The sequence below is a fragment of the Panthera pardus genome, unplaced genomic scaffold (genome assembly GCF_024362965.1).
Source record: "Panthera pardus isolate Hobbes unplaced genomic scaffold, ASM2436296v1 HiC_scaffold_27, whole genome shotgun sequence".
Taxonomy (NCBI): Eukaryota; Metazoa; Chordata; class Mammalia; order Carnivora; family Felidae; genus Panthera; species Panthera pardus.
In genome coordinates, this window is record NW_026526843.1 from 387,818 (window position 1) to 404,325 (window position 16,508).

At 39.5% G+C, this 16,508-nt stretch overlaps 1 protein-coding gene across 1 annotated transcript in view; it reads right to left on the reverse strand.

Moving 5' to 3' along the window:
- Positions 1-14,287, reverse strand: part of VAMP7 (vesicle associated membrane protein 7) — a 57,739-nt gene extending 43,452 nt beyond the window's left edge. Inside the window, exons 1-2 of the mRNA XM_019439225.2 lie at positions 14,152-14,287; positions 3,247-3,401 (exon numbers count right to left, since the gene is read on the reverse strand). Coding sequence (XP_019294770.1) covers positions 3,247-3,392 — 146 coding nt within the window. The 5' untranslated portion in view covers positions 3,393-3,401; positions 14,152-14,287. The remainder of the gene's footprint in view (positions 1-3,246; positions 3,402-14,151) is intronic.
- Positions 14,288-16,508: the final 2,221 nt, after the last annotated feature.

Below are 16,508 nucleotides of genomic sequence, written 5' to 3' on the forward strand. Positions count from 1 at the left end.
CTTGGAGTTCAGAGTTTCTAGAAAAGGAAATATCAAAGCTCAGAAAGACAAAGTCAGATTTTTAAAAAAGATAAACATTTTCCAGTAAAAGGTAATAGCTGCTGCAAAGAATAGGAAGAGAGAAAAAACCCAGCACTGAAATGAAAATAGCTAAGTATGGCTGGAGAACAAAACCAAAGGCTAAAGTAGTGACAGATGAGACCAGAGAAGGAAGCAGTGGCAGATCTTGAAGAATCTTCCTAGTCACATTAATAACTTTACCGACTGCACAGAGTAACTGCTGAAGAAAAGGGACATGATCAGAACTGCCCTTTTAGGACTAAAGTAATAATGAAGAAAATAGTTCATCTGGGACCTGTAAAATTAGCAAAAGTTTACCAGGGGGCTAGGAGGAGGAAGACAGTCCAAAAGCATGAAAAAATATACATATATACATATATAACAAAGCCGGGAATAACACAGCTAGGACAGGGTATGGCAAGGAGTCCTATAGAGATAAGGGTAGAAAGGTCAGGAATGGACAAAATTGTGAAGGCAGAGTTCGGCCTTTACTCTAAAAGCAATGGGTTTTAAGCCAGAAAGTGTAATCACAGGAATATGCAAAACAGATTAAAGGAAGGAGCAACCAGAAGCCGAATGGTTAGGAGGAAGCTATTAAAAATGAAAAACAATAAAGGCCTAAACTACCACTATGACAAGTGGGGACAGAGGAAATGGAATGGATTGAAAAATGTCTTGTAGGAGAATGGCAAGGATTTGGTGAGAAAGTCAAATATGACTCTTAAATTTTAGGCTTAGCCAACTGAATGGCTGGTGATGTTAAAGAAGAAAGAAATAGCAAGAGGAAGATCAGATTCAGGCAGAAATGGTTGTAATACAGTAAAAAAAATGGACTTTTTTCTTCTGGTGTACAATAGTTAAAGATATTTTTAATAGAGATGATGGAACATGATTATAAGAAAGAAACAAAGAAGATTAAAAGGAAAAAACTCAGTGATGGAGCCTCACTCTAAAGAATACCGGGCAGGGGTAGATTAGGAAGCAGGTGGGGAGGCATGGCAGGTGCATAATGTTTCCTTCTTGTACTATAACCATATTTTCACTGGATTACATACTCTAGCTTCCCTTGTAGTTAGATATGGCTATGTGACTAAGTTCTGGTTGATAAACTGCGAGTGGAAGGTATATCCCCTACTTCCCGGTCTTGCCTCTAGAAGGTCTGAATGTGCTTTTCCTGGGCATTTTCCTGAGAACTGACTCGGAACACAGAGACCACAAGCCTAATAAGTCTGACAAAATTATAAAGCCAGACTCACAAGAAACTGGGATCACCTGACCCCTAAGACCACATCTGGACTGGTAAACTATACCAGCGGGCAGCAGACTACAAAACCTGTATAGTTCCCAAAGATGACACACTCTCTAACACCCATTTTGGATGTGGCCAGATGATAACGGACCAGGAAGAGCCTCGTGGAGAACAAAGCCAAGATTCAGGGAGAAAAGACAAGGGAGTTCTTCCAATAAAGCAGAACCACTAACCACTCTAGGATCAGAACAGGAAGTCTTTGAAATGGCTGTGAAGTAGTTATTTGAACACTGCTAGGAAGCAGTGACCTCTACGTGTTTCTCATTGTTCCCTTTTCTAAATTGGAGTTTGTAACTTCCACTGTGGTGATGTTGTTCTTCTTCTACAATTGTCTATTGGGTTGGCAGGGGGAGCAGGGGGAACATATGACTTCTCTTTTAGTTTATGGTCAGTAGGTCACAGGAGCCACACCTGGGCCTGTTGGAGAAGACTGCATGTCACCCAGACTCTCTGAGCTGGACAGCGACCAGGAGTCTTTCAGACCATCTCCTGCAGAGAGGATACGTGTTCTAGGTTTGGGAAGAAAAGTACACACAGATATTTGAGTGGCCCAAAAGAGCAGAATGGAAGACTGCACAAGTTGTCTCCTAATATCCTCTAACTTCTAGAGCAATAGAATTTTAGCTGAACATACAGTTGCACAGCTATAAAGGACAAATTCTAACCTCCCTTCTAGCTAGGTTAGCTACATAACTATGTAGAGAAAAATAAAACGTAAGCAGAAACTTCTGAACAATAAAACATCGGCCTACTTCTGGACTTGGCCTTTAAAAACACTGGGCAAGTGCAGGGAGTTAACAAGACTAAAGGAGCTGCCTTGGCCACAGCTAATCGAAGACACTAACTCGTAAAGGACAGAGCCACCCCACCAGCCTGGAAGCACTCATCGCTGGGATATCTCATTTAAGTAACACCATAATTTGGGGTATCTCTCTTACAGTGATTTAGAGTAGGTCCTAAATTATACAAGGAGGTAGCTCTGGAAAGCAATAAGAACCTCCTTCTGAGATAAGAACTAAGGAAATCAGGATGAGTTAAATAACAAAAGTTTTTTTAAGTACTGATGAGGAAGGTGGAGGCACTTTTTATCCGATTACTAAGACTTCCCATCTGTGCCCTCCCCAACCCATTCTCCAACTGCCCACCAGACTCTAAAGCAAAACCTGACCATGTCACACCCAGCTGAAAACCTTCAACACCTTCCCATGGCCCACAGAGTAAAGTCCAGTCTCTTAACATGGCCTATGAGGCCCTATATGACTTCTCTTCTACCTATCTCTTAGCTTTGTTTTCACCAGGCTGGGTGCCAGTCACAGAATACCACCTGCAGTTCCCTACACATGCCCTATGATCTCATGACTCCGTATTTCTCTACCAGCTGTTCGTTCTATCTAGAATGCGATCTCCCTACCTGCTACCTCCCACCATCTACTTCAATTATCTATGGATTTGACTTTCTCCTCCATTAAACTCTAACCTCTATGAGGGCAAATATTGTGTGATTTCTTGTTGTATCCCCAGCACCAAGCCCAGTGCCTGGCAATAGTCAAGTGCTCAGTAAATATTTACTGAAAGAATGAACAAAGGAATATCATCTCTCTTATCTGTTCCATGTTGCACATATCCTAGAGTTCTATAGCAAAGTCATTTTTACAAGTAACATTGCCATATCTTTCTTTAAAATAGTAATATAACTTCAATAAAATAATTTAAATTTATAATGAATAGAAGCAAACCAGTTTCTAAGTTGGTAAAGGTTATTGTTCTGTCAGCTTATTTAAACTATCCACCAAGAACCTCGTTTTCCAGTTTTCTACTATGCTGATTATAATACAATTCACTTCTTTCACCCTCTACCCATGCAGAGCAGAACTCACTTGCCATGTGAGTACGTTAGTTTGTTATTTTCAGAAGGTATCTTAGCCAGAATCTGCTCTGTCACCTCCAGGAAGTTTCCTCCACACCAAGCATGTTTGGCAAGGATAGTCGTTCCCCTGGCAACAACTGCAAAAAGAATGGCCATGGCTTCAATCTATCAAAAGGAAAAAAGACACACAAAACTTAGAATATTTCTTTGACATTATCTTTCAAAAGAAAACTATCATATACCAACACCTACCCAAGGCCAGTATTTTTTCAATACTCATTTATTTTTTTAATTGAAGTATAGTTGACGTACAATGTTGCACTAGTTTCAGGTATACAGCAGAGTGATTTGACAATTCTATAAGTTATGCTATGCTCACCACAGTGTAGTTACCATCTTTCACCATGCAAAACTATTACAACATATTGACTATAATCCCTATGGTATACCTTCTATTCCTATGACATTGATTCCGTGACTGGAAGCCCGTATCTTCCACTCCCCTTCACCTCTTTTTGCCCACCCTTCTCCCCTCTGGCAACCATGTTTGTCCTCTGCTTTTATACATCCGATTCTGCTTTTTGGGGTTTTTTAATGCATGTTTTTTTACATTCCACATGTAGGTGAAATCATACATTTGTCTTTCTGACTTATTTCACTTAGCATAATACTCTCGAGGTCCATCTATGTTGTTGCAAATGGCAATGGCTCATTCGTTTTTATGCCTGAGTAATAATATTCCTGTGTGTGTGTGTGTGTGTGTGTGTACGTGTGTACACCACATCTTTATCCATTCATTTACCAATGGATACTTGGGTTACTTCTGTATGTTTATTATTGTAAATAATGCTGCAATAAACATAGGGGAACATACACCCATTGAAATTAATGTTTTTGATTTCTTCGGGTAAATATCTAGTAAAATTACCGAATCATATGGCATTTCTATTTTTGATTTTTTGAGGAACCTCCATACTATTTTCCATTGTGGTTGCATCAATTTACATTCCCACCAGCAGTGCACAAGGGTTCCCTTCTTTCCACATCCTAGCCAATACTTATTTCTTGTCTTTTTGATAGCGGCCATTCTGACAAGAATGAGATAATATCTCATTGTGGTTTTGATTTGCATTTCCCTGATGTTAGTGATGTTGAGCTTCCTTTCATGTGTCTGTTGGCCATCTGTATGTCTTCTTTGAAAAAATGCCTATTCAAGTCCTTTGCCCACTTTTTAACTGGATTATTTGGGGTTTATGGTGTTATGTAAGTCCTTTGTATATTTTAGATATTAATCGCTCACGAACCTATCATTTGCAAATATCTTCTCCTATTCAGTAGGATGCCTTTTAGTTTTGTCAGTAGTTTCCTTCGCCGTGCAAAAGGTTTTTATTTTGACATAGTCCCAATAATTTATTTTTTATTTTTTCCCTTGCCTCAGGATACATATCTAGAAAAAAATGTTGCTAAAGCTGATGTCAAGGAAATTACTGCCTATTTTTCTTCTAGGAGTTTTACAGTTTCATGTTTCACATTTAGGTATTTAATCCATTTTGAGTTTATGTATGGTGTAAGACAGTGGTCCAGTTTTCCCAGCATCATTTGTTGAAGAGACTGTCTTCTCCCTATTGTATATTTTTACCTCTTTTGTTGAAGTTTAATTAACCACATAATTGTGGGTTTATTTCTGGGCTCTCTATTCTGTTCCAATGATCCATGTGTCTATTTTTGTTCCAGTACCATATTGTTTTGATCACTACAGCTTTGTAATATATCTAGAAATCGGGGATTGTGATACTTCCAGCTTTGTTCTTATTTCTCAGATTGCTTTGGCTATTCAGGGTCTTTCGTGGTTCCACACAAATTTTAGGACTATTTGTTCCAGTTCTGTGAAAAATGCTATTTTGATATGGATTGCACTGAATCTGAAAATTGCTTTGGGTAGTATGGACATTTTAACAATATTAATTCTTCAAATCCATGAGCACAGGGTACCTTTCCATTTGTTTGTGTACCTGGAAACAGTATTGACCAAGGTCAATAACACTAACACTAACACTAATGTAAGACACTTAAAAACAGGCTTAACAAAAAGGTCACAGTCTTGTACAAACTTACGACCCTAAACCATGTTGATATGCATAGACATATAGAGATACACCAAATATGTACATGTGTGTGTATACAACGTAATGTATGTCACACACACACATTGATAGGGTGCATTTACAAATTATACAACACAATCAGATATCACCACTTGAAAAGCAATTACTATAAGCAAAGGGACATAAATAGAGGTGTTTCATCCTTTTTTTAACTGAGGCACAATTAACATACAGTGTTATATTAGTTTCAGGTGTACAGTATAATAATTCAACAATTCTGTGCATTACTCAGTGCTCATCACCATAAGTGTACTCTTTTTTTTTAATTTTTTTTTTAATTTTTTTAACGTTTATTTATTTTTGAGACAGAGAGAGACAAAGCATGAACGGGGGAGGGGCAGAGAGAGAGGGAGACACAGAATCGGAAGCAGGCTCCAGGCTCTGAGCCATCAGCCCAGAGCCCGACGTGGGGCTCGAACTCACGGACCGCGAGATCGTGACCTGAGCCGAAGTCGGACGCTCAACCTACTGAGCCACCCAGGCGCCCCTCCATAAGTGTACTCTTAATCCTCTTTATCTATTTCACTCAACCCCCACCCCCCCCCCCCACCCTCTGACAATCACTAGTTTGTTCTCTGTATTTAACAGTCTGGTTTTTTGTGTGTCTCCTTTTTTCTTTGTTCTGTCTCTTAAATTCCACATATGCAGTAATCCCATCCTGAAAATTCATACTAAGAAAATAGTTCAACAGAAGTTTGACTCTAGATTCACAAAAAATACATAATAACAATAAAAATAGCTCATATTTATTAAGTGTTTACTGTGTGCCAGAGACCATTTTAAACACTTTACAATTATTAACTCACTCAATCCTTTCATCAATTAAATTATACACTATTATGATACTTATACTAAACTGAGCAAACTGAAGTATAGATGACTTACACAGTTTTCCCAAAATTACAGAGCTAGTAAGTGGTAACAGCTGGAATTTATACCCAGGTGGCATGGTTCTAGAACCCACAATCTTATCCCAAACTATGTAGTGCCTCTACTTTAAAGGCATCATCCATAATAGAAACAAACTGGAAACAACCCAAACCTTCTATAAGAGGAATGGCTCTATAAATTATGGTAAGGTCTTTCATAAACAAAACATTTCTAAAACAATATACAGCATGAGTTTAGGTCTATTTTTCTCATATAATGAATTTGTACTATTTTTTCCATGTAACTTCCTCATCATTTCTCTTATCTATAGAATAAATTTATAAAAAGAGATGACAAAGTACTTTTCTATTCTAACTCTTCAACTTAATGTTTTTTGTTAACATGTTCAGTTTCATCCAACAGGCCAGTGGTTCTTAAAATGTAGGTTAATGAGTTATCCCGGGCAGAAGAATGACAGTCACTATTAATAATTCAAATTCTTGGCATCATCACCTGAAATTCTGATTCAGTAGGCTTGAGGTGACACCATGGAAATACGTATTTAAGACAAGCCTGTCTGGATGCAGGTGATTCACACAACCATATTTTGTGAAATACAGCAACAGACCATAAAAATGCTTGAGGTCAGGGAATCCTCAGACTCCTTCCTGGAATCTCACACTAAAAGACAGCACACAGAGAAGAAGCACTCATCTGTCACTTGAGCTAAACACCTCCAGGGTCTCTTCTTCACTCCACTCTCTAAATAAGGGTATTCCCCCGGGTTGTGTCCTTCGCCATCATCTTCTTTCTGGATTTCTCTTTACACATATGTATCAAGTTACTATTTCCAAATCACTTTCTTGTATATTATATCCCTTGACCCTAAAAGCCTCAACTGACCCTATAACATGCCTCAGGTACTGCTTCACTTCTTAAAATCACAATCTACACACTATCTCTGCTTCTCTAGTTCTTACCTCTTCAACTTACTATAATCTGGGTTTTGCCCTAAAGAGTCCACAAAACCATGCTTGCTAAGATCATCAACAGCCTCTATGCTACAAAATTCAGTGGACACTTCTCTATTATCACTTACTTGACCTCTTAGGAACAGTCAACATTGCTGACTAACCCTCCTTCTTGAAACACTCCTACATGTCTGGATGCTCCTTGTTTTCTTTTTGAGCCCTCCTCTTCTAGCTAACTTCTAAATGTTGACTTTCCATGGGTATTAGTTCTATGCTCTCATGCCAAGAAGAGCTCATCTACACCTGTTATTTTAAACATGATTTATTTGCTGAAGACATTGCATATAGAAAAAAAAAAAAAAAAACAAAGGCACAACCAAAGTTAAGGGAAAACCAAAGACAAAATTCACGGCACAACAAATAGTTGAGAGAAAAGTAGATGAACAGGGACCCACAAAGAAGACTGAGGAGGACCAACTGAGAAAGTCAGAGGAAAGCCAGAAGAGTGTGGTGGCCTGAAAGCCAAAGGGAAAGCAAGCTTCAAGAAGGAACAAGTGTCAGCTACTACCTGTGTTCACTGATGCATAGTAGGGAGGCTGTAAAAGAGCCACTAAAATTCAATAAAGAAGCAAGTCATTAGTCAAAGAGATATGCAGTAGAATGGAACAAAACCACAAAGAGAAACAGAGACAAGAAATTATATGGTCCATGAGACAGATGAAAAAGTAGCAGCTTCAGTCCCTTAGCAGCTTCAAGAAGTAAACTGAATTTGGCAACAATACAAAAAAAGTCTACTGTCTTAGTGGACCAGGAGTTCATTATGAACTGACATAGGTAATTGCTTAAAATGCTTACATAATCCTAAATTACATTAAGAAACAGTGTCTTGATCTTTTAAAGTACTATTACCATTATACTCTGTGCTGGTTAGAATACATGTGGAATACTGAACTCAACTTTGAGTATGGTATTTCAAGATTGGATGGAAGGGCAACATTATGGTTAAGGAACCTGGACATGCTATCATTTGAAGAATGGCTAGAGAAACTAGGAACATTTAACATTAAAAAAAGAAGACTTAGAACGTGACAGCAGCCTTGAAGTTTACATGAAGTACAGTCACCTAGAACAGGGAGTGCATTATTTGGAATATAATTAGGAACAAATGTCTGTTAAACATTAGGTACACAGCCACAGAAATTTCTACTTTCTTCTCATGTGTCAATAATAGGAATTTCTTACTCTCTTCTAGACTGTTAAAAACCTCACCTATTATCAAGTCTCATCTTCCCCCACCGTAACTCTCTTGCAATAGAATCTTTAATGTCTTTTTCAGCTTTTTTTTCATTTTTTAGAGACAGTGAGCATGCATGTGGGGGTGGGGGGGCAGAGGGAGAGAGAGAATCTTAAGCAGGCTCTAGGCCCAGCACAGAGCCTGACGTGGGGCTCAGTCTCATGACTGAGATCATGACCTGAGCCAAAATCAAGAGTCAGACACTTAACTGAGTGAGCCACCCAGGAGCCCCATCTTTTTAAGTTTTTAATTCCAGTTTAGTTAACACATAGTGTAAAATTAGTTTCAGGTGTACAATTCAGTGATTCAACACTTACATAAAACACCCAGTGCTCACAAGTGCATTCCTTAATCCCCATCACTTGAACCAGTAATGTCTTTTTTTTTTTTTTTAACATTTATTTATTTTTGAGAGAGAGAGAGACAGAGTGTGAGCAGGGGACTGGTAGAGAGAGAGGGAGACACAGAATCCGAAGCAGGCTCCAGGCTGTGAGCAGTCAGCACAGAGCCTGACGCGGGGCTCTAACTAAAGAACTGTGAGATCATGACCTGAGCCGAAGTTGGACGCTTAACCGACTGAGCCACCCAGGTACCCCTGAACCTGTAATGTCTTCATGAGTATTGGGATAATAGAAACAGCTGTAAAAGAATACTGCATTTAAAGTGAGAAAACCTGGCTCTGCTAATTATTAGCAGTATGTGAATGTCTAATAAATCCTAACATGCTATATAAATATAATATTCAAGAAAAAAAGAACGAAAAAGATAAGCCAGAGAGAAAAGAGAAGGGGAAAAAAACCCAATGATGAAATATAAAGGAAAGCCCTGTCTCAACACAGTTCTCTTTCTCATTCCTTTCTGGGTCCCAGAGCCGTTATCCCAATTCTATTTCCTTCCTGCTAAGAGTCCTGTATGAGTTTCCTGTGGCTTCCTTGACAAAGTATCAAAAGCTGCAAAGGCTTAAAACAAGAGAAATTTACTGTCTCCTACTTCTGGAGGCCAGAAGCCCAAAATCAAGATGTTGGCAGGGCCAGGCTCCCTCTGAAATGTGTAGGGGAGAATCTTATCTCTTCCTAGCTTCTGGCAGTTTGCTGGCAATCCTTCACATTCCTTGCCTTTTAATGCAGCACTTCAATCTCTGCCTCCATAGTCATATGGCATCCTCCATGTGTACCCATGTCTTCACACAGCAGTCTCCGTGTCTTTTCTTATTAGGACACCTATTCCAGTAAGTCCTCATTTTAACTTACATCTTAATTACATCTGCAAAGACCATCATTTCCAAATAAAGTCACATTCATAGGTACCAGTGGTCAAGATTCAACATGTCATTTTTGAGGACACAAAACATCTTAGAAACTCACTGTTCCCCCCAATCATTCCTACTCTCTCTTCTACATGTATTCACATCATCCCAACTTGCCTCCCACTTCTCTCCGAAACCATTATCCTCTTTCCTTACTCACATTATAGGCCTGTCTTTAGGGTGATGGGCCATAAGGGCAACCTCCAACAGCCTGGAGTTAGAAAGACCTGTTTCTACTGCCTAGAAGATTCCAAGGAAAGGTCATTTTTGTTTCAGTTGCTGGGATTCCAAAAAAAAGATATGCTATGGAGGAATCCAACTGAGAATTCTAGATGTAGTTTTTTATAGAGGAATTATTAAATTGTGGTGAAGGTCTTTAAGTCCATTAAATTAAAGATTAAGTAAGATGTTACCAGTTGGCATAACAACTGAAATGCCCTGAATAGCATTATTTATAAAGAAAAAGGCATCAAGTTTCAAATAATCTTAAAAAGGAATTTTTGGAATATATCCATTAGTAAGTAATGGATTACCTGTATTAAAAACAACGTGCTTCCCATACCCCATCCAGAAAAAAAAATAAAAATAAAAATAAAAAAAAATTGCTAACAAAATAGCACAGCAACAATACAAACACTGCTCCTCAGTGGAGGCATCTTCAAGTAGAGGTTGAAGACTGTTTTAGAGAACTGAGTAAAGAAAAAGGCCAAGTCAATTTTTCTCACATTCAAGTCTATGTGTTCTGACAAATTTTTAACGTTGATTTATTTTTGAGAAAGAGAGAGAGACAGAAGGAGGGGCAGAGAGGGAGACAGAGGATCTGAAGCTGGCTCTGCGCTGACAGCAGAGCCCAATGTGGGGCTCAAACTCACCAACTATGGGATAATAACCTAAGTCAAAAAGTCAGATGCTTAACCAACTGAACGACCCAGGCACTCCTAATTTTTTAATTCTATATTTTTATTTTGATAACATCAAAAAATTTATGTAAATATTCTGGATCTACACATACACCTTATAAACGAGCAATGGCACACAATTCCATGCTGCATTTGCATTATGAAGGCCTAAGTGCCAAGAAATTCTCTAAAATGACAGTGCCTAATTTTTAATGTCTTGGAAGCATGTGTCTGGCTGCTCTTAGGCTAGCAAATCCTAAAATCATAATGACAATAATGACTCAAGAACTCCTGTATTCTTGTTGTGTTTTTTAATCAGTTACAAAGACATAATTTATCTTTTGCAGTAACAATTTACAATTGAAATCTATCTGCATAATAAAAACCTTTTATTTGAAGAATTAAGACTTGACATGCTGAAGATGACAGAGTAGCAGAATAACATTAACAATTATCTCAGGCTAAGGAGAAAATAATACTTAAAGATATGTCTGAACCAAGCAGAAACCAAATGATACTATAATGTGTTTTATGAATAAAGGATGTGCAACTGTTCAAACAAAAAAGAAGTGGAAGAATTAACTTCTGACATAGCCCATGGTTATAGTCAGTGTAAAATCAAAAGAACACATTCTGTATCATTATTTATATTATTGCAAGGGGGTGTGTTATGTTAATCCCTGCAACAGTTCATTAGCAGAATGTTCCACAGGAAATACATAATGGCAATTAGATTTTTTCCACCCTTTTATACTATTAAATTGGCCCAATAAATTAAATGGGAGAGGGGCATGGAAAGTGCTCAGGAAAGGATGGGAACTCATTCTAGCGGGGAGCTATGGAACAAGAGAAGCTATAGAAATGAGATCAAATTAGGGAAGGTAAACTAGCCTGATGAGATGGAATGGTCCACATTTGGTGGTTGGGGAGGACTAGGGATAAGTCTAATGACCTTATATAAAGAAGGCCTTGTATAAATTAAGTAATTAATGAATTGGATCAAATAGTTTTTCTATTTCAGTTCAACACATATGTCCTAAGGGTTTACTATATGGCAACCAATGTAGTAGACACTGGTGGCATGAAGGCCATTAAGAAAGGACCTCTATACTCAAGGGAGCCATAGTATAATTGGAAAGAAAGACATAAACAAATAAATGAAATAAAGTATAACCAGTGAATAATCTAAAAATGTACACAATTGTTCAGATTTCTTAAAGTTTTGTGATTATTTCACCTGGGTGAAGAAAAAAAAAAAACAGGTGTCAGCCTATGTATTAGGAATTTCCTCAGCATAAAGAAGATGTGGTATATATACACAATGGAATATTACTCAGCCATCAAAAATAATTAACCAATGTGGATGGATCTGGAGGGTATTATGCTAAGCAAAATAAGTCAGAGAAAGACCAATACCATACGACTTCACCCATATGTGGAATTTAAGAAACAAACAGATGAACATATGGGGGGGGGGGAAGAGAGGGAAACAAACCATAAGAGTCTTGAAGACAGGAGAACAAACTGAGGGTTGATGGAGGGAGGTGGGAGGGCTCGATGGGTGATGGGTATTAGGAGGTCGCTTGTTATGATGAGTACTGGATGTTGTACTTAAGTGATGAATCACTGGATTCTACTCCTGAAACCAAAAATGCACTGTATGTTGGGGCACCTGAGTGGTTCAGCTGGTTAAGTGTCCGACTTCGGCTCAGGTCATGGTCTCATGGTTCATGAGCCCAAGCCCTGTGTCTGGTTCTGTGCTGACAGCTTGGAGCCTGGAGCCTGCTTCGGATTCCTTGTCTCCCTCTCTCTGCCCCTCCCCTGCTCTCTCTCTCTCTCTCTCAAAAATAAATAAATAAACATTAAATTTTTTTTTAAAAATAATGCACTGTATGTTAACTAGAAATAAAAATTTGAAAAGGAAAAAATATATGTAACTCAGATTTTTAAAAAAGCATTTCATTAACATACTGTTAAAATTATTTCTCTTTGGAAGAAAGGTCAAAGTCTATTTTATCATTACTGGCTTTCCAGTGCCCAGCACAGTGCCTGGCATATAATTTTCCCACAAATATTTGTTAAATGAATGAATACTGAGCATGTTTTGGTTTAAACAACAGATAACTTTATATTCAGTAGGACCTGGTAAGAAGGATATTTTGATTACTAAATTATCTCCTTAAGTAAGATAAAGCAGTTGAGCTGCCTTAATCTAATCTAATCCCCAACTCTTCTGTCCTGGTCTTAGGAGGAAATAAGCCAATGGCAGATAAACTACCAATTCTGATGTAATAACCTTAGAGGAGACAGAAGAATGATGAACAAATATTGATATGGCAGAGGAAAATGTGTTTATGAAAAGCCTGGAGTCTGGTCACAGACGTGGTGTATTCTTCTTGGCGTTACAAATATTCTTTCAGGGTGATGTTCTGAACCCAACCCAATCCCTCTGACTTTCTCAGGATAGAAGCCTACCCTGCTAAGTCAACAACCTGTTCTATTTTATATTAACTACCACCACCACCACATCACATCATCTGGATTATTCCTGTTCCCCCCCACACACACACAAACACGTGAACTAATGAGAGTAGCAATCTCGTATGTCTTGTTTCTAGCTATATCCTTTGAACTTGGAAGAGTATCTAGAACATATTAGCTGTTCAATCAATATTTGTTAGACATATGAATGGGTCTGGTCTCAGCCACAGCTATTCAAAGGGAAAACATGTCTCTGGGATCAAGTGTGGGGCAATGGAGGTACAGGTAATTGAGAACAATTAATAAGACAGAAAGAAAAGGACTTGACAACTGGTCGTTTGGGGCGGGGGTTATGGGAGAGGGAGATATAAAGCATTTACCGAAGTGTCCAGTACATGGCCAGAGTTTGTTAAATATTGGCCAATTATAACAACATACAGGTCTGACGCTGTGGAAATAGATCTGGGTAGAGATACAGAGTACCTATCCGAACTGAGGCAGAAGAGGAATGTCAACAATGGGTGGTGAAGAAACGGCACGCGGAAGGATAGAAACCCACGAAGGAGTTCAGAAGTAGGAGATGAAGCAGAAAAGTGACGTCATCAAAACAAGGGCGTAGAGACGAGTCGTCAAAAGACTCAAGAGAGGTCTTTTAGAATACGAACTGAGGGAAAGTTAACATTTTCCTCCTCCTGTAACAACTTAAGTGACGCATTCTGACACTCTTTAATTCGAGGCCTTTTCAGAGGCAGAAAACGCACTTCGCCAAAACTGAACCTACCCGACAATTCGAACCGTCGACATCAGAGAAGCCCAAGTCACCCTTGCACTGCTTCCTCAATCCACCCCAGCACCTTCCAGTCCACACCTCTACCCTCCCTCCGCCGTCGTCTCTCCGCCTCCTGCCGAGCGTGCCCCGTTCCATTTACCTGTCCGGGCACCCCCTGAGAGCGCGTGGGCTCAGGACAGAGGGGCGCAAGTCAGAGCCGGACCGCCGATTGCCCGCTCCCAGAGGAGGCTGGGACCCGACGCCGCCGGCTTCCGCGTAAAGCGCCCCGCCCGCGCGCGGCCTCCTGGGAATGTGAGCGCTCCTCCAATGGGAGTGGGCTGGGGGGGCGGGGTCTGCTGCATTCCCATCCCCAACACTTCCCAGCAGCCGCACTGCATTCTGGGAATGGTAGTTCCAATTGACTTATAGCCCGGTCTGTTGCACAGTTGGTAGGTAACTTGTCATAAACAACATCAAGCGCTGATTCTCCGGCAAAAGAAAAGAACGCACAAAAGGAAAGGGCCACAAGGAGTCCACCAGTATTGAGTCTGCGAGATAAACGAAGAGCGAAGCTTACCCCGCCATCTCCCCGCTTAGTATCAGCAGTTAACGTCTCCTGTTACTTCACAAATAAAATAGAATTAGTCTCACAGGAACTCTCTACTTTCGCCACGAAATTTTGTGACCTCCTTAGACCCTCAACAATCTTTTCTCCCATGCTTTTGTAGTAATAATAATAATAACTCCTCTCCTTTGATCTAAGCTCCCCCGTCCTCTTTTCATTCGTATTCCAGTCTTGCCAACTCAGAGTCTAACTCCACTGATGAGCCCTTCTGTCTCGTGACTCTTCAACGGCTCCCTGTTTATTCCCTCTTTATTATCAGCATTTAAAGACTGGCAGAATTTCTCTCCTCTAAAACATTACAAAGTCGCCTTTCTCAATCCCACACCCCCCCAAACCTGTCACCACACACAGACTTAACCTGTGGTCTTTTTCCCACCTCTCTTTTCTAGTCAAAATTCTCAACTGTGTTGCTAAAACAATTGTCACTTTTCAACAATTCCCATACTTCAAACTTGCAGGATTTTACATTGCTTATTTCCTCCTTCTTTAAATCCTCTGTCTTAGAATGGACTTCTTTAACAAAATATAATAAACTGGATGGCTTAAACAACAGAAATTTATTTCTCAGTTCTGGAGACTGAGAAGTTTCATACCGGAATGCCACTCAGTTGGGTTCTGGCGAGAACCTGCTTGCTGACTTGCAGACTGCTGCCTTCTTGCTGTATCCTCACATGATGGAGAGACATCAGCTCTCTGACACATCTCTTACAAGGGCACCAATCTCATTCATGAGGGCTCCACCCTGCTGGCCTAATTACCTAGAAAGGCACCACCTCCAACTAGCACCACATTGAGGAGCAGGGCTCCAACATATAAAAAGGGGGATCACAAACATCCACTTATTAGCGCCCTCTATTCTTTTATCTCTAAGATGGTGTGCATTCCTTGTTCCCCTCCCAGTTCTGTGGCAGCTCATCATTTTCCTTTGAAATGTTCATGTTCTATAGTGCTCCATCCTACACTCTTTTCTCATTCTTCACAAGTTTCTTGGGTGATCTTACCATTCCCATTGGTTTGGTTGTCATCTGTATGTTGATGATTCCTACATATAGGGAGCCCAGAAAAGACTCCTGTAACCCAGACTGAAATACCTAATGACATATGGGCATCTCTTTCAGGTGCTTAAAACTTAACATAGTCCTCAGTTGACCTAAGACATTTCTACTCTCCCCTCTCCCATAACCTGTTCCTCCTTCTCCTCTAATCCCATGTCAGTGAACAGCACAACCATGCAATCAGTTGCCACACCAGAAAGCTGGCTATCATTTTGAGTGATTTCACTCCCTCAAAGTTCACATCCATACAATCATCAAGCCATACTAATTCTGTCTCCTAAATACCTCACTTCTCAAGCTTCAGTTTTCTCATCTTTAAAATAAGGATAATAATAGCACCTGTTTTCATGGTTTGTTGCAATGATTAATGAACAAGAGTGTGAGGCAGAGAGTAAGCACTCAAGGACAATAAGTATTTATCAAACAAGCATGCTGTTTGTCATTGGTTCTCCTTCATTTGGTCTTACATAATGGTAAGTAGCATTTACTTTTATTTAGTTTATATTCAGGGAGATAAATAAAAGGAAAAAATGAGAAATGGTGAGATATTTTGTGCAGGTTACCTCTATTCCATTCCTCTGTATTTTTCCAAGCATAACAAAAGTATAGTACTGGTCACAAGGCACTATACATGTGGTTCCAATCTAATACGTGCAGGATATGCCATTCCTTAGTTATTGTTATCAGCTCTGAGTGGGTTATAGACAAATTGAAGTACATTCAGAGAATCATGACTAAAATTATCAGAGCACTAGAAATCAGAAATAATGTCTCTGTACCTATAGTATCTCCTTCACCATCTCCCCACCTGCCCCTTCTTGTCACTTGAGATTGCTC